The sequence below is a fragment of the Miniopterus natalensis genome (genome assembly GCF_054644295.1).
Source record: "Miniopterus natalensis isolate mMinNat1 chromosome 5 unlocalized genomic scaffold, mMinNat1.hap1 SUPER_5_unloc_1, whole genome shotgun sequence".
Classification (NCBI taxonomy): Eukaryota; Metazoa; Chordata; class Mammalia; order Chiroptera; family Miniopteridae; genus Miniopterus; species Miniopterus natalensis.
In genome coordinates this window covers 134,028-156,227 of record NW_028269912.1, presented here as the reverse complement: position 1 = coordinate 156,227, position 22,200 = coordinate 134,028, and the positions used below count along the sequence as shown (strand labels likewise).

The following is a 22,200-nucleotide window of genomic DNA, read 5'->3' as shown; positions in this document are numbered from 1 at the left end:
CAATATTTAGAAGCAAGGTAGTGCTCTTAATCACTATTTTTTGACCAAGCCTTGAAACATAGAGCTCTGTCTGCACATTAAGGATGCCTTCCTGAGCCAACTCTATTTCATTCTTTTCTCCAACATCTCTTGATTCTTCTAGGATGGCCATAATAAAAAAGACATAATAACTAGTGTTGTTGGGGATATGGAGAAGTTGGCACCCTCACACATTGCAGGTGGGAATGTAAAGTGGCACAGCACTTTGGAAAACATTTGGCAGTTTCATACATTTTAAACAGAGAATTACCACATGACCCAGAAATTTCTCTTCTAGGTATTTCTTCACAAGAGAAATAAAAATATACATCAATATTAAAAATTGTGCAAATGGTTTAGTAGTATTATTCATAATAGTCCCAAGGTAGAAGCAACACAAATGCCTATTAACTGATGAATAGGTAAGCAAAATGTTGTATAACTGTACTATGATGGTTAATTTTGTGTCAAGTTGACTAGGTTCTGGTACCCAGTTGTTTGATCAAACACCAGTCTAGATATGGCTGTGAAGGTACTTTGCTGATAAATTAACATTTACAATCATGTTGAAAATAAAGAGATGGGAAAATACACGATATGCAAATATTAATTATTTTTTAAACAAAGAAGGAATAGCTATATTAGAATATGATAAAATAGATGTCAGATCAAAGAAAATTACCAGAAGTAAAGTTATTTCATAATGATAAAATAGGAAGACATAAAAATGCTAAGTAACTAAGTTCCAAAAAAAGAATCTCAAATACTTTAAACAAAAACTGATGAAGCTGAAAGGAAAAATTAACAAATTCGCAATTATAGTATGAACTTCAGAAGCTGCCTCTCAGCAACTGATAGACATATTTATTCCTTAAATTTTAATTACAAATTCAATTTCTTCCATGGTTAAAGATATATTAATATTATTTATTTAATTGATCATATCAACATATTAAAATAAATAAATATATTCATATGAATAGATCATTGATGCAGAAAAAGCATTTAACACAATCCAACACCTATTCTCCTACCAAGTTAGTAATAATAGAAATTGAGGAACTAGGAACACAGTAAAATTATTTGATAAAGATTATCTACAAAAATTGACAGCTAACATCATACTGAATTGTGAAACATTGAATTATCTCCTCTAAGATCAAGAACAAAACAAGGATGTCTGCTGTCACCACTACTATTCAACATAGTACTGGAAAGTCTAGCCACTGCAATAAGGCAAGAAAAAGAAATTGAGACAATGTGGCATTGGTGGAGACACTAGACTCATGGAACAGGCCACAGAAGCCAGAAATCGACTAGCACAAATACATCCAATTGATTTTTGACAAGGGTGCAAAAGTAATTTAATTGAGGGGTGAAAAATCTTTTCATCAAATGATACTGGAATAATTAGACATACAAAGGAGAAGAAAAATAACTATTTTTTGTTTGTTTGTTAATCCTCACTAGAGTATATTTTTCCATTGTTTTTCCAGAGAGAAAGTGGAAGGGAGGGAGGGAAAGAGGGGAAAAGAGGGAGAGATGGAGAAAGAGAAACATCGATATGAAAGAGGCACATAACATTTTAAGTCTCATGTCTTTTGTATAAAATAACTCAAAATGGGTTACAGATTTAAATGTAAGAACTAAAACTATAAACCTTGAAGAAAGGATAAGAAAGGAAAATCTCTGGTATTCATGGTTAGGCAGAGTTCTTAGATTTGATACTGCAAGGAAAATCTATAAAAGAAAAGATTATGAATTGGCTATCATTAATGTAAAAATCTCTGGCCCTGCAAAAGTCCATATGAAGAGAATAAAAATACAAGCTACAAATTGGTAGAAAATATTTACAAACTACATATTCAACAAAGGACTGTTATGTAGAATATATAAAGAAATACTAAAACTGAACAGTAAAAAACATGACAATGGGCAAAGACATTAAGAGACATTTCAGTAGACAGGATATACAGATGGCAAATAAGCATATGAAAAGATATTCAGCATCATTAGTTATGAGGGAAATGCAAATAAAAATCACAATGAGATACCACTACAAACCTACTGGGCTGAAATTAAAAACAAAACAAAACAAAAAAACCAGTGACATCAAATTTGGGCAAGAATGCAGAGAAATTTGACTATTCACACATTAAAGGTGGGAATGTAAAATGGTACAGCAACACTAGAAAAATGTTGTGACATTTTGTTTTAAAACTAAACATGAAACAATTATAGGACCCAGCAAATGTACCCTTCGACATTTATTCTACAGTAATCAAATCTTATGTTCACACAAAAACTTCTATGTAAATTTTTATAAAGCTTTATTTGTAATATCGCAAATGGAAATAACCCGTATGTCCTTCAACCAATGAATAGTTAAACAAAATACATTACATACATACCAGAGAATACTATTCCACAATCAAAACTAATAATTATTGATGCATGCAAGAAGTTTGTAGATGTCCAGGGAATGATACCAAGTTAAAAGAGGCTATCCTAAAGGTTACATACTGTATTATTTCAGTCATAAAATATTTTTGAAATGGAGAACAGATTACTGGTACCAGGACCAGGGTTAGGGAGGAGAGGAAGAAAGGAAGGTTGCTGCTATGATTATAGAAGGGCAACAGGGGGGATCCTTGTGATGATGGAACTGTTCAGATACTTAACTGTTTGTAGATACCAAAACCTACATCTATAATGAAATTCTATATAACTAAACACAAATATGCACAATGGAGTACAAGTCAAAGTGAGAACGTCTGAGTAAAGACAGTGGATTGGGTTAATGCCATTATCTTCATTGTCATATTATACTATAGTTCTGGGGAGAATATCGATAAAGTGCAAGTGGATATCTCTTTAGGTCCAGTTACAAGTATTTTAATAAATGTTTTCTGTTTAAAAAGGAGTGAAATACTGCAGCATGGATAATTCTTTAAAACTTTATGCTATTAGAAGTAATCACTTACAAAATGAGATGTTAGATGTGTATTTGCCTAGTGCAGGGGGCAGGCAAGAGAGGAAAGTTACTGCTAATGGTTGTGATTTCTTTTTGAGGATGATTACATCAATGCGGGAAAAAGGGGGACACCTGTAATACTTTCAACAATAAAGGTAAATTTTAAAAGGTGTTCTAAAGTTAGATTGTGGTGAATATACTAAAAACCACTGAATTGTACACTTTAAGTAGGTAAATTTTATGATGCATTAATTATATCCTAATAAAACTGTTAAAAATAAGAATCAGAGAAAATTATGGCATTTAATTTGCGGGAAGGAGTATTTTTTTCTTCTCTCAGTTCTGCAGAGGTTTCCCAAATATAAGAAATATTTTTGCCCATTTTAACTGACTTTTTATATTTAGCGTGAGCCTTAACAATCTTTGACTTTCCCGAGTAAGCAGGCTGAACAGAATTAGCCTCCTGGAGTGAATTATGAAGCCAGCTGCTCAATGGGTGAGAAACTGATAATGGCCCACATATTAACACATGTCCGTTCACACCTCCACAACTGGCCCGTGTTTTTACCAATCCTGGCTAGAGGGGATGTTGAAGCTGCAATGTTTATTCCTGCCAACTCTCTCCTCAGATAGACTCTCCTGTATCTGTTATTTTCTCCGTCTGACCCTGTTTGTTTTACAGCCCCAGAACCTTCCAAGCCTTTTCCTTCTGTTACAGTTTTTCTTTTTTCCAAAATAAATGTTATTGATTTGACATCCAAGTGGAAATACTGAGTAGGTGGGTTGAATATCTATAGTCCAATCTTGATTTGAGAGTTTTCATGACATCAGTAGTATTAAGATGTCCAAGGACTTTTCTCTGGAGTATTCTAAGTTATGGAAGAATAGTAGAAACATTTAAAAGAGATTAAAGAGGGGCCGTTGGTGAGTTAAAAGAAAAACAAACATATTTATTGTCTTTGAATCAAATTGAAAAAAATTTTTCCGGAGAAGGGGTGATGATTGTGTCAAATACTGATGATAGTAGGATAAAACGACAATTAGCATCCATATGACCTTGTGGGGTCTGTGGTTGAAAATGTGATCCCTACTAGGACCGTTTAGTGCTATGGTCCTCATTTCTGCTGAGGCACTGATTGTTTTACTCACTGCCAGTTCTTTTGTTTCATCAATGCAAATTTAATACTGTGAAAAAGGCAAATGTGAAATAATGTCTAGTACTATTTTAAAAAGAATTTTGACCCACAACCACCTGAAAGAGTCTAGACAACTCTGCAGGTTTGTGATCACAATTTAGGAACCACTCTTTTAATTAAATGGGATTTTATTTAAATAGCTGGATAAATATAAAGCTAATATTTCAAAGAACAATTAAAAGTTGACTTTTACACCATTAGAATGTTTTTTATACCAGTAAAAATGAACTGTGATAAATTATGTCTTTAAACTAAGTTATAAGAGCAAGTTTATTTTATCTATGTAAAATGAATAATTCTTTTCTAGGAGGTCATGTGAATGTGTGTGTGTGGGGAGCAATATCTTAAGATTCACTTCATCATGTGCTTTTTAATCTATGAAAATTCAATATTTTCATATAATTCTTATTTTATTGAAAATTAATGAGGATATATCTTATTATAAATAAAATAATATGTAGTGATCATTTACAACTTACCATTTACATATTGAATTCTTTGAAACAGTATGAAACATACCTGAAGATTTTCAGCAATGACACTTTGGAGTAATCTGAGTTTCAGCTCAATGTTTTAGCTTTGCAGAATTTAATGTTATAAACATTAAAATTTAAAAAGAATGTCAATTATTTAGTCAAAATTTAACTTTGCTTTACATTGGAGGATGGAATTTATTAAGCACTTACAAAATAATGAATATCCTAAAGAATTAACCACTCTAAATTCTGGTTATATATAATCCATGCATGAGTAAGTCTGATGAGTACATATGCATTTAAGATCATTCTAATAAGCTAAATAATGAATATGTTGAAATTTTAGAAAAAATAATTTTATTTCTTGCTTTGCTCCTAAACTGATTATTGCAAGCAGAGGTGGCTTCTCATTAGGAGCACAATAAAACAAGCTCCAGCTAGAAAAAGAGCTGTCTGTTAGCGGAACATGAAGTAGACAAAGAGTCAAAGGATGCTTTCAGGTGGAGATGAAAGTCATAAAGTGTATGAATTAAAAGAACAGATCCATTTATCTTTGTCTCTTTCACACCTGGACAGAATGCCAACTGCCATCTGTCAAAACTACATTCAATGCAATAAAGGGCATTTTGTTTATATGTGAACAAATTAAATGGACCTGGATGGGATTTTAATGGAAATGTGTACAGTTGAGATTTCCAAACAAAAACCAGGCTTGGCATTTCCTTCAACAAGCTTTTGATGGGTCCCTTCGGAGGGTAATTCTCAAGGAGAATTCTCCTTTCCTCTTTTTCTTCTTGTAATATGGCTACTCAACAGAATTTTTAAAAGTATTTGACACATTTTGGATCAGTAGAAATTTAGAAAAAGGGTTCCAAATGGCCTTCACTATGAAATCTTTACCTTGGGATGGATAAATAAATGAGGTAAAAAAATATTTTATTTAGAATACTAAGGGTGGGTTTTTACCAAAATTGATGAAAATAATTTATCTTTTATAAACTGATATGTTTGAGTAAATAAATTTTCACAACTGCCCAGCTGGGTGTGGCTCAGCGGTTGAGTGTCAACCTAGGATCCAGGCGATCGGGGTTCGATTCCTGGTCAGGGTACATTCCCGGGTTGCAGGCTTGGTCAATGAGTCTCTCATCATTGATGTTTCTACCTCTCTCTCTCCCTCTCCTTTCCTCTCTCTGAAATCAATAAAGATATATTTTAAAAAAACAAAAAAAACCCCAGAGTGTTACTATATTCTCTTCTTACGTTTACCTTTAAAGAATAAGGCACTACATGCTGGGTAAAAAGAGACAAAATCATATTTTTTAAAATTTTTGCCTCCTTTTCTCTCTCTCTTAAAAATATTGATTAATAATGAAATCAGAATGAAGAATACAGAATCACTGACATAAAAATAAATAACAGAAAAAGCTGTGGGAAAGAAAAATACAATTTATAAATATTATGCTTGTCCTTGAAAATAGCAATATAATGTCTTAAAAGTTAGAGTTTATGAAAATCATGTTTAAAATTTTTTATGTTAAAAATATTGCTTTGTGTATCTGTGACAATGTTGATAAACTGAAAATATTTCACAGAAATATTTTTATAATTTATAGATTTAAATTCTTCAAAAATGCAGGTCCCATAACAATGTAATTTGTAATAAAGAAAACCACACTAAGTAGAGAAGTTCAGAATGGTGCTGTATTCCGAGGTGACTTGTACTTAATCAATGAGGAGATATAGAATTAAGACATCTCTGATCTCCCTAAGATATTCAAACATTAAAAACACATATGTGATGGGTGGGGTTTCCTGAATGGCATAGCCAGAAGCTCAGAAAATCTACTCTTCTGTAAATGCAATGAGAACACTTATAAATACTGTGGAAAGTCAACTTTCTCAGGACTCTAGATAATCACCAAAAGTTAATAATAACCTGAGGAAAATTTATTCAAGAAAAATAGCTGAATCTTGGTAGAAACAGTAAGTGTTGCAGCATTTTATTTGCCTAATTCCCATATCCTTCTACCCAGTTCAGTGGTAGTCTTACAAGTGTGGTGGATATGAAAAGCAGTACCCTACCTATCACAGAGGTATGAGTGGCAGGAGGTAGCATGTAGGGTTTGAAGCTAAAAAAAAAAATCCCCAGAGCATTTTCATTATTTGACCTGCTTAGTAACTCCTTGGAAAAGCCATATATTTTATCATGACATCTTTATTTGACCTGACTCAGAATTTTCTCAGTGAGAAAAGCCTTATTTCTATAATTTTTTTCAAAACATTCAAGGGCGATTGTTTAATATTGCAACTGCCTGAGACAGCAATGCTAGTTGAGGCACATAAAAGACTGGTCAAAAACAAACAAGAAGGAATATCTTACAAAGAAGATCAGAGAAGGAGATGTCCATAAGGGGGGTTTTAGAGCTTTAAACATCCTTTTTGTAGATGCATATGTGAGAGCTTTTTTCTTTTTTGGTTTAAGTGTCAGACTCTAAAAGGAATTGTGAACATTAATTTTTAATTTTTAGCATAAAAACAAGTACAGACAATACTCTTTTTACTGGTTGATTCTATCACCACAATTATAAAAATAATGATACCAAATTAAAGCTGTGACAAAAAGGAAGATTCTTATAACATCAGAGTGAATTTTATGTTAAGTGACATTTAACATGAAAAATTATCCCTCCCTTGGAGTGAACCAGCTGTTTACTCTCACCAGTATCAGATTGGAAAACATAATTCAACTTGTAGCTCTATGGGTATGAATTGGTTCACAGCTCTCCTCAATGCTCATAGCAACAATTTACAAGGTAAATTTTCTTCTAACTCTCTAAAATCATATTTATTGAAACAAATAAGATTCTAAGTATTAATATTTAAATGAGACATACAGATTAACTTGTTTAAAAATATAATTTCTTTTAGAAAAACAAGCCTGATAATAATTCCACACAATGTAATGCATTATCAGGTTAGTCTTGTCCTCTAACAGATGACCGTAAGCTTACAGACTATGAAAAACTGTCTCAAATGAAGTCTCTATAGACTCCCAAGTGCCCAGTTGCTTAATAAATACTAATTAGCAAAGATGATAATGATATGTTAACTCATTTCCCAAAGAGCTTTCTTATTCTCTGTTGGTTTCCACATCCATCTGCTTTACACATTGAAAAAAAAGGAAAAAGTCGACACTCATAAGAAGCATAAAATTTCCCACAAATTGTGAAGTTCAAGAAAGATCTCATTATATATTTTGATTGCACACACTCACACCATTCACTGCAGTTAATTTGTTTATAATTACTAACTTTGGAAGCCTGTTCCTTTCTGAATTATAACAGACACTTAGTTGACTTAGAAAAAAACTGGGCAGGGGCCTGATCTTGCTTCTTGCCTCTGTCGTGATTATTTCTTCTCTTGCACATGATAGCTATTGAGAGCTGGCCTTGCCCGGCCCACAGGAGGCCATTTCTCAGGGTGGCTGCAATGATTACAGGGAGCCCCGTGAGCATTACTGACAGCTCTAGAGGCCGATACCTCATCTTCAGCCACATTCACTTTATGTTCAGAGTTATTAGCTCTCTGGCTTGTGTTTGCAGGATATTGTACGCCTTTTCCCCGTGTCTCGTTAGGGGACACCAAGCCCGGCGAAGCGTTCCTGTGTTAGCTCGCAGCATGAAAAGGACGGCAGGGTGCCTTCGGGCCCTTTTCCTGCTTCATGTCCGTTACCAGGTGGGCATCTTCCTCACTTAGTCTGACCTCTCCTGTGACTGGATATCTGAAGGAAAAAGACAAGCAGGTGCTGTCTTTGCTTACTCGTGGATGTGACTTGAGTCTTTACTCCGGCTTTCCAATCTTCTCACCTTTGCCAGGTGCTCCCCCTGCACACAGACACACATGTAAGCAGCTTAAAGGGGCTATTTTGGCTCTTAGGATATTAGAATTTTAATAATTATTTTTCTTAAGACCATGCATAAAACTATTTAAACAGAACTGTTAATATTAGTGTAAATTATCCAAAGCATTGCTTTAATTTTCTTACATGCCAGACACTCTATTAAGCATAACACATACCTCAATATTAATTGTAACAACATTTCTTTCTCTTTGAAAACCTCTCAATTATGGCCTGCTTACAGATCATCTGTACTGTTCATGATTCAGGTTTCCTACACTAAAAATTATGTGATATTTTGTAATAATACTATGTGGTAATTTTCATATATCTTTGCTGCATCAAAGGATATATATGAATCTCCTACAAATTTCTTTCATCTCTGCCTCCCTTACCCTTTTTCATGAAGCCTATTAGATAAATATCCATTTATCTATTTCGTCCCAAATTCTGAAGCTCTATCTCTAATTCGGTGCATATTCAGATTGCAAAAATTGTCCTAGGAGTATTCGTGTACCAAACGAAAACCAAAGAAAACCAGACAAACAAACAAATAAACTGCTTTCAGAGAAGCATGTGTTCATGCATGTATTTACCCTTATACAACATAATCTGTTCTCTGACCACTAATGTACAATTTTGTTGATTTTGCTACACTTAGGGAAAGCAGATGTATTTCCTCAGGCAACAACTTACATTTTTTCTGAAAGTGTCCTGTGTGGGGTAACAGTTCTGACATGTTATGCTTAGGTATATGCTCTAAGAGGTTGATGTTCAGTAGCTAATACTTTAGTGTTGCTTGCATATACCTAGATAATTATTTCAGGGCAGTGATTTATTTATTTTATAGTTCTAATAATGCAGTTGTCAAAAATATTATATTATTTTCCTGTTTAGCAACTGAAGATAAAAACAACAAAGAATACTGTATGAAATAGCTTTTTGTAAAAATTACAAGTTATATCATTCTAAAAGCTTTCAAGTATATTAATTTTACTTTGTAGGCACAGAGGAAGGAAGAAGCATGGATGAAATATACTTTTCAAGGACAAAACTTCATGATTTCTCAACAGAAGCTAGAATACAGTAATTTTTAAAGGCTTTGAAATATCTCTAAAGACAAAGAAAAACAATGTAAAACAATTTATGGATAATCATAATTTGGTCATTTAAAAGTTGGCCTTTATCCCAAGTAAAAATTAGAAAACTAAAAGAGTATAAACAATTTTAGGAATTTAAAACAAGGAATGATTATTATTATTTTAAAATATATCTTTATTGATTTCAGGGAGAGGAAAAAAGAGGGAGAGAGAGAGACAGAAACATCAATGATGGAAGTCACTGATCGAGCCTGCAACCCGGGCATGTGCCCTGACCGGGAATCAAACCCCTATTGCCTGGATCCTAGGTCGACACTCAACCACTGAGTCATGCCCGGCCAGGCCAAAGAATGTTATTAATCAGAACCAACAATTCAAAACCCTAAAACATTTGCCAAAAAGTCAAGGGGCAAAAGAATTAAAAAAAATAAATAAATAAGCCAATATTCTGTAGTTCTCAAAAGACTTGTTAGTCAGTAGAGATAAACTTGATATTGATGTGTGATAATTTTTGATAGATAAAATGGACCACCAAGATTATCACACATATGCATAATAATTATTAAAATGAAAGAGAGAAATAATCCTAGTAGCTGAACTTGGAGAACACAAAATAGTTCTTTAAAAGCTCTAATTAATATACTCAGAGAAATTGAAGGTGATATTACTCATATCAAACATAGGAAGCTGGTTATGCACAAGTAATATTCAGGGAGAAAAAAAGAACCATTGAAAAATATTTAATATAAAGCTAATGTTGATAAATCCTTTATGTGTGAAATATAAAAATAAGCCAATAAATAGATAGAAATATAGATAGGTAGACAATTGATTGATAGCTAACCCAGAGAAATTTTCCTAATTCAAAGTGTTAAATGTAGACCCAAATCCTTGCCTACTGATCAAAGGAAAAACTAAGTCATTGTAGACACTAGAAGAGTTTCTTTAAGTGTGATATGTGGGTTGCTTGTATCAGGAGCTATGGGATATTTCAAAAATGAATACGATCTCCCAGTCTCAGAAAACACCCACTACATCAGAATTTCTGTAAGTATAGCTAAGACAGATACATTTTAGTAAGGGTTTTTAGGCAATCTTAAGGTTATTACTATAGTAAAGCCATTTAAAATATTTTTAAAAATTAAATAACTTTCAGATATTTTAATACTTTTCTGAATTTTAGAAACATTTTTGAAAACCATATATATAAAACTATATATAACTATAGTTACATATCTATAATCTATCTATATCTTACCACTGTAAAGAAAAGCTTTTTTACCGTCCTATACCTCCATATTACACTTAATCTCTATGAAAATATTTGTTTTATTTGAACTATTTGCTAACCCCATTTCATCACACCAAATTCTAAAATTCAGGAAGTTTATTTAAATAGGAGCTAGCTTAGTGTAAGGCTCATGGTGTGCTCAAAAAATGTTTTTTAAATGAAGTCTATATGTTCACTGTTGAACATAGTATTCTATAGCCACATGTGTTTATCAAGCACTTGAAAATTTGCTAGTATGAATTTCCAAGACTTATAAAAAAGGTAAAATATCTCATTAATATTTCTTACAATAATTATATATTGAAATTAGTTGTTTAAGAATGGCATAAATAAAAAATAAAAAAAAACATGAGTTATTCCAAGTATCTTTAATTATTTTTTTCTATTTTCTATAAATTGCCTTTTAACGGTGCATTAGTGTCTATTCTAAAGTTGTAGGTTTTATGTTTTTCTTTCCTAATCAGAAAAAGTTTCTCATTAAGCATTAAGTCCCTTAAGTTTTAAGCAACAGATTTCGGAGAGACAGATGTGAAATGATTAGGAAATGAGGAGCATCTAAAGTTTGGCTTTGCATTCACCCTTTCTTGTCTCAAAAGTACAAACAACAAATGGGGGCTCTATTAAGGTTTTCATTAATTTCTATTTCTAACCAAGGAAACTGCAAAAAGTCTCCCTGCCTAATAGTTTTTATTTTTTTTAATTTGTTTTCAGAATTAGATAAAATGAGGAAGTATTGGGCCAGCATTCTCACATGAAAGGATCAGTATTTTTAAATTATTTCAAGTATAAAGAGACATGATTTCTTCTGGGAGAAAAGATATAGGAAAAATATGTTTGATATTGATTTATTTTATCACATACATTTATTTGTACTTTTAATACAAATATAGATATTGATTTCATTTTTCCAATGAACTATCAAATTTCATAATTTGTAGATGGAAAACACAGATATATTTTTCAATTATAATGTAACAATATTGATTGATCACTCTTTTTCCTCCCCTTAAGTTTCCCAGTCCCATTCAATTCATTTTACTATTGCATAGTGTCAATCAGCAAACATTGAACCCATAATAATACTTACCACAATTTAAAATCATATATGTATGAACAAACATGATTCCTAAATGCCCAATAATATTCAGATAGGTATTAATAGATTTTCACAATGACATTAATTTTCACCATGTATCAGAATAAGAAAAGCGGGTCTAAAGGCTATTCTAATCAATTAACATCAGACACCAATATTGACTTTCATTCACAATTATATCCTTAATAGACAGGAATATATCACTAGGTAACTAAATAAAATTTATTTTTCCTGAGTAGCCATTTACCATTTTTCAACATAATACTAAGAAAAAAATTTTATAATTTTTTCTATTCTCTCTCTCCCTCTCTCTCTCTTTCCCTTTGTGTGTTTATTTTTAATCAGTAAGTGTGATAGACAATTTCTTCTTTACCTGCTATTTGAAGGGCCTTTTATCACTGCCTTTTCACAGCTTTCCTATTTTGGGAAGAATACTGACACTAATACTGTTTGGAAGAAATGTTATTTTAATGATAAACAAAAGACAATGCAAAAAAAATTTAAATTGTCACTAGTATAACTAGAATAGAATTTAGAGAAAATATAGTTGAAGAAACCGAGGAGATACGTGTGGTCCATATATAACCACAGTAGTTTGGAAATCTGTGTTTAAAGCAGAGACATGAATCCAAGTGTAATAATGCTATAGTATTGTATTTGAAAACTCTGTTCAAAAATTAATTACAGCATTATTATTGTACATTTCCAAGGGTACAACTGCGCCTTATTTCTCGGGGAAAGGTCTTGCATGATTTGTAATTTTTCTTTTGCTTTGTTTTAATGGTTAAGAAAAATTTCTCGTCTTTAAAACTTTTCCGTTTTCATCTTTTAAAACTAATGCATGATGTTTGATATGACTCCCTTTACAGTAAGTATTAACAATTACTGCACCTGCCGCAGAGCGTGCCCCCCGCCCCGCCCCCGCCCCCTGTGTTCCGATTGGTGGAGCCTCCAGAACCAATTTGAAACTTGGCGGTTAAATCTCCGGTTGGACAGGGCAGTGGGAGACCAGAGAAGAGAGATGCTGAGGTGGGATCATGAAAGACCAAGTGAAAGGAATTCCTGTAAGAGTAGCACTGCGATGTCGCCCTCTGGTCCCCAAAGAGATGAGTGAAGGCTGCCAGATGTGCCTTTCCTTCGTGCCCGGGGAACCACAGGTGGTGGTTGGTACTGACAAATCCTTCACCTACGATTTTGTGTTTGACCCGTCTACTGAACAGGAAGAAGTCTTTAATACAGCAGTAGCGCCACTCATAAAAGGCATATTTAAAGGATACAATGCAACTGTCTTGGCCTATGGACAGACTGGTTCTGGAAAAACCTATTCAATGGGAGGTGTATACACCGCAGAGCAAGGGGACGAACCAACAGTTGGGGTCATTCCTAGGGCAATACAACTGCTCTTCAAAGAAATTGATAAGAGTGACTTCGAATTTACTCTGAAAGTCTCATACTTGGAGATTTACAATGAAGAAATCTTAGATCTTCTATGCCTATCTCATGAGAAATCCTCTCAGATAAATATAAGAGAGGATCCTAAGGAAGGCATAAAGATTGTGGGACTCACTGAGAAGACTGTCCTAGTTGCGTTGGATATGGTTTCCTATTTGGAGCAGGGCAACAGCTGTAGGACTGTGGCCTCCACAGCTATGAACTCCCAGTCATCCCGGTCTCATGCCATCTTTACAGTCTCCATAGAGCAAAGAAAGAAAAGTGACAAGGATAGCAGCTTCCGCTCCAAGTTGCATCTTGTAGATCTTGCTGGATCAGAAAGACAGAAGAAAACCAAGGCTGAAGGGGATCGCCTAAAAGAGGGTATTAATATTAACCGGGGCCTCCTATGCTTGGGAAATGTAATCAGTGCTCTTGGAGATGACAAAAAGGGTGGCTTTGTGCCCTATAGAGATTCCAAGTTGACTCGACTCCTTCAAGATTCTCTAGGAGGTAATAGCCACACTCTTATGATAGCCTGTGTGAGTCCTGCTGACTCTAATCTAGAAGAAACATTAAATACCCTTCGCTATGCTGACAGAGCAAGAAAAATAAAAAACAAACCTGTTGTTAATATTGATCCCCAGACAGCTGAAATTAATCATCTGAAGCAACAGGTACAACAGCTACAGGTCAGGTTGCTACAAGCTCATGGAGGTACCCTGCCTGGATCTATAAACGTGGAACAATTAGAGAATCTACAATCTTTGATGGAGGAGAATCAGTCCCTGGTAGAAAAGAATGAAAAATTAAGTCATGGTCTGAGTGAGGCAGCTGGTCAGACAGCACAGATGTTGGAAAGGATTATTTTGACAGAACAAGCAAATGAAAAAATGAATGCCAAACTAGAAGAGCTCAGGCAGCATGCAGCCTGCAAAGTGGATCTTCAAAAGCTAGTGGAGACTTCAGAAAACCAGGAATTAAAAGAAAATGTAGAGATGATTCAGGACCTGCAGCAACTGATTACCCAGATATCAGATGAAACTATTTCTTGCATGGCTGCAGCCATTGATACTACAGTGGAACCAGAAGCTCAAGTGGAAATCAGTCCACAGCCCAGCAGGTCTTCTGATGGCTTCACCACTCAACATGCTCTACGTCAAGCTCAGATGTCTAAGGAGCTGGTAGAGCTGAATAAAGCCCTTGCACTGAAAGAGGCCCTGGCCAGGAAGATGACTCAGGATGGCAGTCAACTACAGCCCATTCAGTTCCAGTACCAGGACAGCATGAAACACCTGGAATTGGAAGTCATCAATCTGCAAAAGGAAAAGGAAGAATTGCTTCTTGAACTTCAGACCACAAAGAAGGGTGTCAACCAAGCCAAGCAGAGTGAGCGCCGCCACAAACGTCTCCAGGAGCTAGAGTGTCAAATAGCTGATTTGAAGAAGAAACTGAATGAACAGTCCAAACTTCTGAAGCTGAAAGAATCCACAGAGCACACCATCTCCAAACTGAACCAGGAGATACAGGTGATGAAAAACCAGAGGGTACAGTTAATGCGTCAGATGAAAGAGGATGCTGAGAAGTTTAGACAGTGGAAGCAACAAAAAGACAAAGAAGTAATCCAATTAAAAAAACAAAACAGAAAGAGGCAATATGAGCTGCTCAAACTGGAAAGAAGCTTCCAGAGACAGGCTAATGTGCTTAGACGTAAAACTGAGGAGGCAGCAGCTGCCAACAAGAGGCTCAAGGATGCTCTGCAAAAACAACGGGAGGTCACAGAGAAGAGAAAAGAAACTAAGAGCCATGGAATGGAAGGCACTGCAGCCCGAGTGAAGAGTTGGCTTGGAAATGAAATTGAGGTTATGGTCAGTACTGAGGAAGCCAAATGCCACCTGAATGAACTTCTTGAAGATAGAAAGATCCTGGCTCAGGATCTGGCTCAACTCAGAGAAAAAAAGGAATCTGGGGAGAACCCACCTCCTAAACTCCGGAGGCACACAATCTTACTTGTTGAACTGCACGGTCAAGTTTCAGAGTCAGAGGATTCCACTACAAAGCAGATTGAAAGCCTACAGACTGAAATGGAACTCAGGAGTGCTCAGATTGCTGACCTACAGCAAAAGCTGCTGGATGCAGAAAGTGAAGACAGACCAAAACACCGCTGGGAGAGTATTGCTACCATTCTGGAAGCCAAGTGTGCCCTGAAATTTTTAATTGGAGAGCTGGTTTCCTCCAAAATACAGGTCAGCAAACTTGAAAGCATCCTGAAACACAACAAGGCCAGCTGTGCGGACATGCAGAAGATGCTGTCTGAGGAACGAAATCATTTTGTCGAAATAGAGACAGAGTTACAGGCACAGCTGTCCAGAGTGAAGCAACAGCATCAAGAGAAGGTGCTGTACCTTCTCAGCCAGCTGCAGCAAAGCCAAATGGCAGAGAAGCAGCTAGAGGTGTCAGTCAGTGAAAAGGAGCAACAGCTGCGGAACACACTGAAGTGTCAGGAAGAAATCGAGGAGATGCGTGAAGTGTGCGCGCAAAACAAGCAGCTTCTCCGAGAGAATGAAATCATAAAGCAAGTGGGCAGACAAAAGAAATCTCATCTTCCTAAGGATACCCTTCTATCTCCAGACTCTTCTTTTGACTATATCCCACCTAAGCCAAGACCTTCCCGTTTTAAAGAAAAACTCCTCGAGCAAAGCATAAACATTGAGGATCTAAGATGTTCAGAGCATTCTGTCAGTGAGCCTGAGGACAGTGATGCTGGGGATGATGAGGAATGGAAGCCAACAAAATTATTTAAGATGTCCAAGAAGAACATCCACGGGTGCTCCTGCAAGGGCTGGTGTGGAAATAAGCAGTGTGGGTGCAGGAGACAGAAGTCAAACTGCTGCGTGGACTGCAGCTGTGACCCCACAAAGTGTAGGAACCATCAGCAAGACAAGGGTAGCTTGGACACTGCTGAGCAGACCCAGGATTCTGAAGGCTCCTTCAAGCTGGAGGATCCCACAGAGGTGACCCCAGGATTGAGTTTCTTCAATCCCATCTGTGCCACTCCAAACAGCAAAATCCTGAAAGAGGCGTGTGAGATGGAACAGGTTCTGTTAAAGACCACTCCGGCTGCCTCCTCCCTTGGCCTCTCAGAGTTGAAGCAAGTAGCCACAGAATCCCAAGAAAATAAAGCTCCAGGGAAAAAAAAGAAACGAGCTCTGACCAGTAATGTCAGCTTCTTCTCTGGCTGCTCCCTTATGGAAGAAGAGGCCCCCTGAATTTGGACTCATCATCTCTGCCCTAGTCTGGCTTGGGAGATGCCTTCTGGTTATAGCCAGAAGGGAATTTTTTAATGACTCCTTTAGATTTAAGGTTTCTTGCTGTTGAAAAAAGGGACAGCATGTTAGTGAAAGGGTGCTAAGCCACCTGCTGAAGAGAGAACCAGCTGACCTTCCTGGTTACTCTTCAGGAACCAGTCCCCAGTATAATGGAGCTCCTTCTGATGTGCCAGCAGTTAAAGCTGTCTCCTAATGGGAATGAGGCCAAGGCTGTCTTATCTCTAGGTTATCTCAGCTTAATGGTGGAGCTTGGCCTGGGTAGGAGGCCTGGCACCAGTTTTTCACCCCTCCTCAGGAATGGTGCTGAGGTAAATAAAATATTTTAAATTGCTAATGTTTTAGTTATATAAATAAATAAAGCTGAAAAAGTATTAACAATTATATGGAGACAAAACAGAAGTGGATGTCCAATAACTATTTGATTAAAGAAAAATTGTTGAAAATAAAAGGGATTGAAAGAACACCTTACCATTCCATTGCTCAGATAATATATTTTTATTGATTTCAGGGAGAAAGGAAGAGAGAGGGAAAGAGAGAAAGAAACATCAATGATGAGAGTCATTGATCAACTGCCTCCTGCATGCCCCCTACTGGGGATCGAGGGTGCAACCCAGCATGTGCCCTGAACAGGAATCAAATGGCGATCTCCTGGATCATAGGTCCATGCTCAACTGCTGAGTCACACCAGCCGGGCTAATTTGTGTTTTAAAACTAATGTCTAACTTATAATTATGATTTCAGTATAAACAAAAATCAAAACCTTGATTTAGTAGGATACAGAGAGCCCATTATTTTTATTCCCAGCCTTAACTACAAAACAAACCAGACTATAATATCATGCTATTCCCTTATGAGAGAGCTAAAAATTTTAATAAACTTAAAAGAATTAAAATACAGAGAATGCCAAAAAATTCCTAGGAAAAAAAAGTAGCCAAGCTGCTTTTATCCCTGACAAAGGAGCATGAGGAGAAAGGATCTGCAATAAATATTGGTTAAAAAAGTCACATTTTAAATAAACTTCAACATCCCTATGTAAACTGGTGTAACTGATGAAATTTTCCAGAAGCTCCAGTCACAGAGAGATTTCACCCACCACCTGCTCTTTCCCAAAGATCATCTCTTCTTAGGAATAGTACACCTATGGCTGGGTGCAAAAGGGAAACTGAGAGAATGTCTACAGCATTGTGCAATATCTCATGTAACATGGGAGCAGGGCCAGAGAGCTGAAAGAAATTTCTCCCACAAATTTCTGGACTTTACTGAGAGTGAGCCAATTGTTGTTGGCTGCTGGTTTTTGATGGCACAAGAGGAAACCTGAAAATAAGTCACTTTGAAGCTCTTTGCATCTTCCCTGAGTATAATACAGAGGTCCTTCAAATGTTGGAGATAGGGCAGCAGGGTAGAGAGATTTAACGCTAAGATCGAAGTTAAAGTGTGCAAAAACTCCATGACAACCCCAAACAACTGGAAGCCATGCTAGGGAGCACAGCAAAATGTTCCATGACTAGAAAACTAGCCACTGGGCTGGAGAGGAAAAAAGTATCTCCAGAGTGTTTCTGGGACTCAGCAGCAATCAGGCTAAACATAAAAGACACATCCATGTTAAAACTTTGAACCACGTGAGGAACTGGGGCTAACTTTAACTTCAGCACAGCATACATTTAGTTCAATTCAGATTAGTGGTCTTAGAAAAACAGAGCTGTTCACTGTTGTGAGTGTAAATATTATTTATCTTCATTTATGCTGTTTTCTAACACACATTATCTGGCAATCAAAGAAGCAAGATGAGGTGATTCATGATCAAGAGAAGGAAAGTTTAATAAAACCAGACAAAGAGATAAAATGTAGGGATGATCAGAAAGAACTTTAAAATGATTATAAAAAAATGGGTTAAAAGATTAGTATAAAAATGAAAAACATGCATAAATAATGAGTAATCTCAGCAGAGATGAAATTATGTAAAATTGAGCCAATTAAAAATGCTAGGAAAAAATGTAACATCAGCAGTGACAATTTTAAGATGTTAAAAGTTTATTGCACACAGCAGAGAAAATAATCATTAACATGAAGGTAGGTCAACAGAAACTATCACAAGTTAAACAAAGAGAAAATTAGTTAAAAATGGAGCAGAATAACTGATCCATAGAATAAGGCCATACAGTCTATAATACTATTAGGAAAGAGAAAGAAAGTGGAGCAGAAGAAACACTTGAATAGATAATGACTGAGAATTTTACAAAACTGATAATAGACACCAACCAAAAGATATGGAAATATTAATGTATTCAAGCTTGATATGAAAAAAAGAAATACACAAGCACAGCAGATGTGAACTGCTGAAAATGAAAACTAAAGTAGCTTAAAAACAGTCAGAGATTAAAAAACACATTCCATACCGCGGGTGAAGGATCTAAATGACAGCTTTCTCCCATCACAAACAATGAAGGACAGGAGATAATGGGAGCCTATCTTTAAAGTGCTATAAAAATAAAACTGTGATCCAAGAATTGAGTTTGATAGCAAACATAACTGTCAAACCACGAACTCCTGGATCCTAGGTCGATGTCCAACTGCTGAGCCACGCCCAGCTGGGCCAAACCCCTGTTTTTCAAGCATCAACTGTAGATGGTTCTTAATTTGTTATACTCAGTAGAAAATGTCCAGGAGAGAGTACATAGAAGATTTCTACAACCAAGTCCTGGCATTCCAACATTTGGAGCTCTAGCAGGGAAAGGGAATCAACGAATGACGAATGAAATGTGGAAAGAGAACCAGTATGATGGTTCAGGTCAGACCATATCAAATAGATTCTGAAAGCCCATCTAGCCAGTTTTGTGCACAATAACAGAAAGACAGAAATTTAATATTATTCACTTATGTAAGTAGTAAATAGCATTACAACTTGAAAGATTTAATATCTATTTGAAACTGGAAAATAATTTCATTATTATTTTGCATAAAGCTATCTTTCAGTTATTATTTTTCATAATAATACTTTTTATCCAATGTATTTTGTAATGAATGTACTGGCTTTTGACTTTCTTGTGACTCTAGGCCTAGGATCAGCAGTTCTCTTATTATTATCACAGCCATGCATATTCAAAATGCTCATGCATATTCAGGTGCTACACATCTTTTTTGCTTACACTAAAGAATTTCCAGAGTGATAAAGATTGATCTTTTTTTGTCACCATTCTCTGAATATCATTTGGTTTAGGTTATGTTTACATAAACCATATCAGTTATATAATACAGTTGCAAAGTATGTCAATCACAGGCCAATTATGACAGGTTTTATGACTAAATAGATACAACAAAATTTCCTTTCTCAATGCTGAGAAAAATATGTTAGCAGAGAAAACACATTTGATCGGCTTTTGTTCTGTATTGATTTGTGATTAATTTTAAAGATATTTGATTCTTTCAAAACTTACCTTGCATTTTCGGCTATGTTGTATTTTCTATTTCAGATTGTAGAAGTAATGTTTTGAAGATAGAAATTAATGCCCCCTCATTGCCCAGTATGGAATCAAAGACTTTATAGCAGTACTTTTTCCCTAAAAAGTTTGAGTGAGGCTTTCCTTAATATAAGTAAACTTGCCTCCTTTCTTGATTCTACATCTATCATACCTGGTTATAGGGTATGATATTTGCTAAAGTTTAGAGTATGATATTTGGTAAATTGACTAAATTGTGTCTGCCTGCAAAATTCATGTGTCGAAAACCCAACCCCCAATGTATTTGGAGAGAGAGTCTTTGAATAGGTAATTATGGTTGAAGTCATAAGAGTGTGGCCCTAATTCCATATGACTGGTGTTCTTATAAGAAGAGGAAGAGACACCAGAGCTCGCTCCCTCTCTGGTGTGTGCACAGAGAAGTTATGTAAGACACATAAGAAGGTGACAACCCAGAAACCATAAAGAGAGGCCTCACCAGAAACTGAAGTTGCAGGCACCTTGATCTGGAAATTCTGGCCTGCAGACATGTGGTAAAATAAGTTTCTGTTGTTTAAGCTACCCAGTCTGTGATATTTTGTCATGGCAGCCCAAGCAGACTGACACAGGAAAATACATAGTGAGCAGATGACTGGGGTCAAGTCTGTTCAAGTTTAGGAGGCACAGATGCTTTGTTTCAATATTTTTCTACTAAGTTCTCCTTCATTTCTAAATCAAACTTCAAAATTCTACTGAAAAAATACTTTTATAAAAAGGTTACTGCAATTTTAGATTTTTCTGACTTTTTTTTTAAAATACATCTTTATTGATTTCAGAGAGAGGAAAGGAGAGGGAGAGACAGAAACATCAATGATGAGAGAGTCACTGATCGGCTGGAGCCCGCAACCCGGGCATGTGCCCTGACCGGGAATCGAATCCCAATTGCCTGGATCCCAGGTCGACACTCAACCACTGAGCCACACCCGACCCGGCGATTTTTCTGATTTTTGACACTAGCCTATTACATTTATTCATTTTTGTTTTATAATTTTCAGATATCCATTGTGGTTTTATCATGAATAAATTAGTGATGTTCTTTAAATGAACATTGTTTACTTATTGTTTTATCCAATTTTATATTTCACTTTAAAAACTAGACTTGATTCTGGATAATTTTTAGTAATTTCCAAGGAAATACAGTTTGTGCTTTAGGAGAAATATTTGCAATCATTAATAATATGTAAAATATATATATATAAATTTTTTGTCTCTGGAAATAAATCCAAATGAGAATTTCCAAATGTGTTTTGGCAATAATAACATGCTAGGAAAATGATAAGATTTATGACTCAGAGATAAGTCAATATTGATAAATTAAGCAACACATAGATTGTCAAAGAACGTAAAGCAGCATGAAGTGCTTCAACTAGACAATGCATCAGCACAGAAGAAAGAGAAAGATAAAGAATTATTAACCTGATTACAAGAAACTTACTAGTATTGCACTGTAGCTTAGGGCCATCTCGATATTAGGGGAAACAAAGGTCACAGTTCAGCTCCACAGGGCCTAATCCCATCAGCAGACCACAAAGCTGGGAAATCTTCAGGTCTAAAAATTGAATGAGTAATTCTTGTTCCATAATTTATATTTTAGTTATAAAGATCTAACCATTTGCTCATTATTTACTAAATATTCTTTTGACATCTACAAGGTTTCAGACAGTTTAATGAATACAGGACATGTAAATCTCAATACATAACTAAAACATAACTTGGGTCTTATGCTCAAGTATCCCATAGACTAATGGAAAAAGCGGATGATTATAATACAATATGAAGGAAGCAAGCAAAGCAATAATGGAGACACAAATCAGAAAAAAAGGGTAAGAGAGGATTCCTGAAGAGAATGGACACTTTGAGTTTGGAGATGATTAAATTTAGAAGGAACTGAAATAGT

The 22,200-nt window shown here is 35.5% G+C and overlaps 1 protein-coding gene across 1 annotated transcript; it reads left to right on the top strand.

The window, feature by feature from the left end:
* The first annotated feature begins 13,086 nt into the window (after window positions 1-13,086).
* On the top strand, window positions 13,087-16,749 carry LOC107536979 (chromosome-associated kinesin KIF4A-like). Its single transcript, XM_016212911.2, has one exon. It carries the CDS (start codon window positions 13,087-13,089, stop codon window positions 16,747-16,749), a length of 3,663 nt encoding a protein of 1,220 aa, XP_016068397.2.
* The last annotated feature ends 5,451 nt before the right edge of the window (window positions 16,750-22,200 follow it).

What these genes read in the sequence shown, in the direction of transcription:
- LOC107536979 (XM_016212911.2), top strand. Translation starts at nt 13,087, where the DNA reads ATGAAAGACCAAGTGAAAGGAATTCCTGTAAGAGTAGCACTGCGATGT.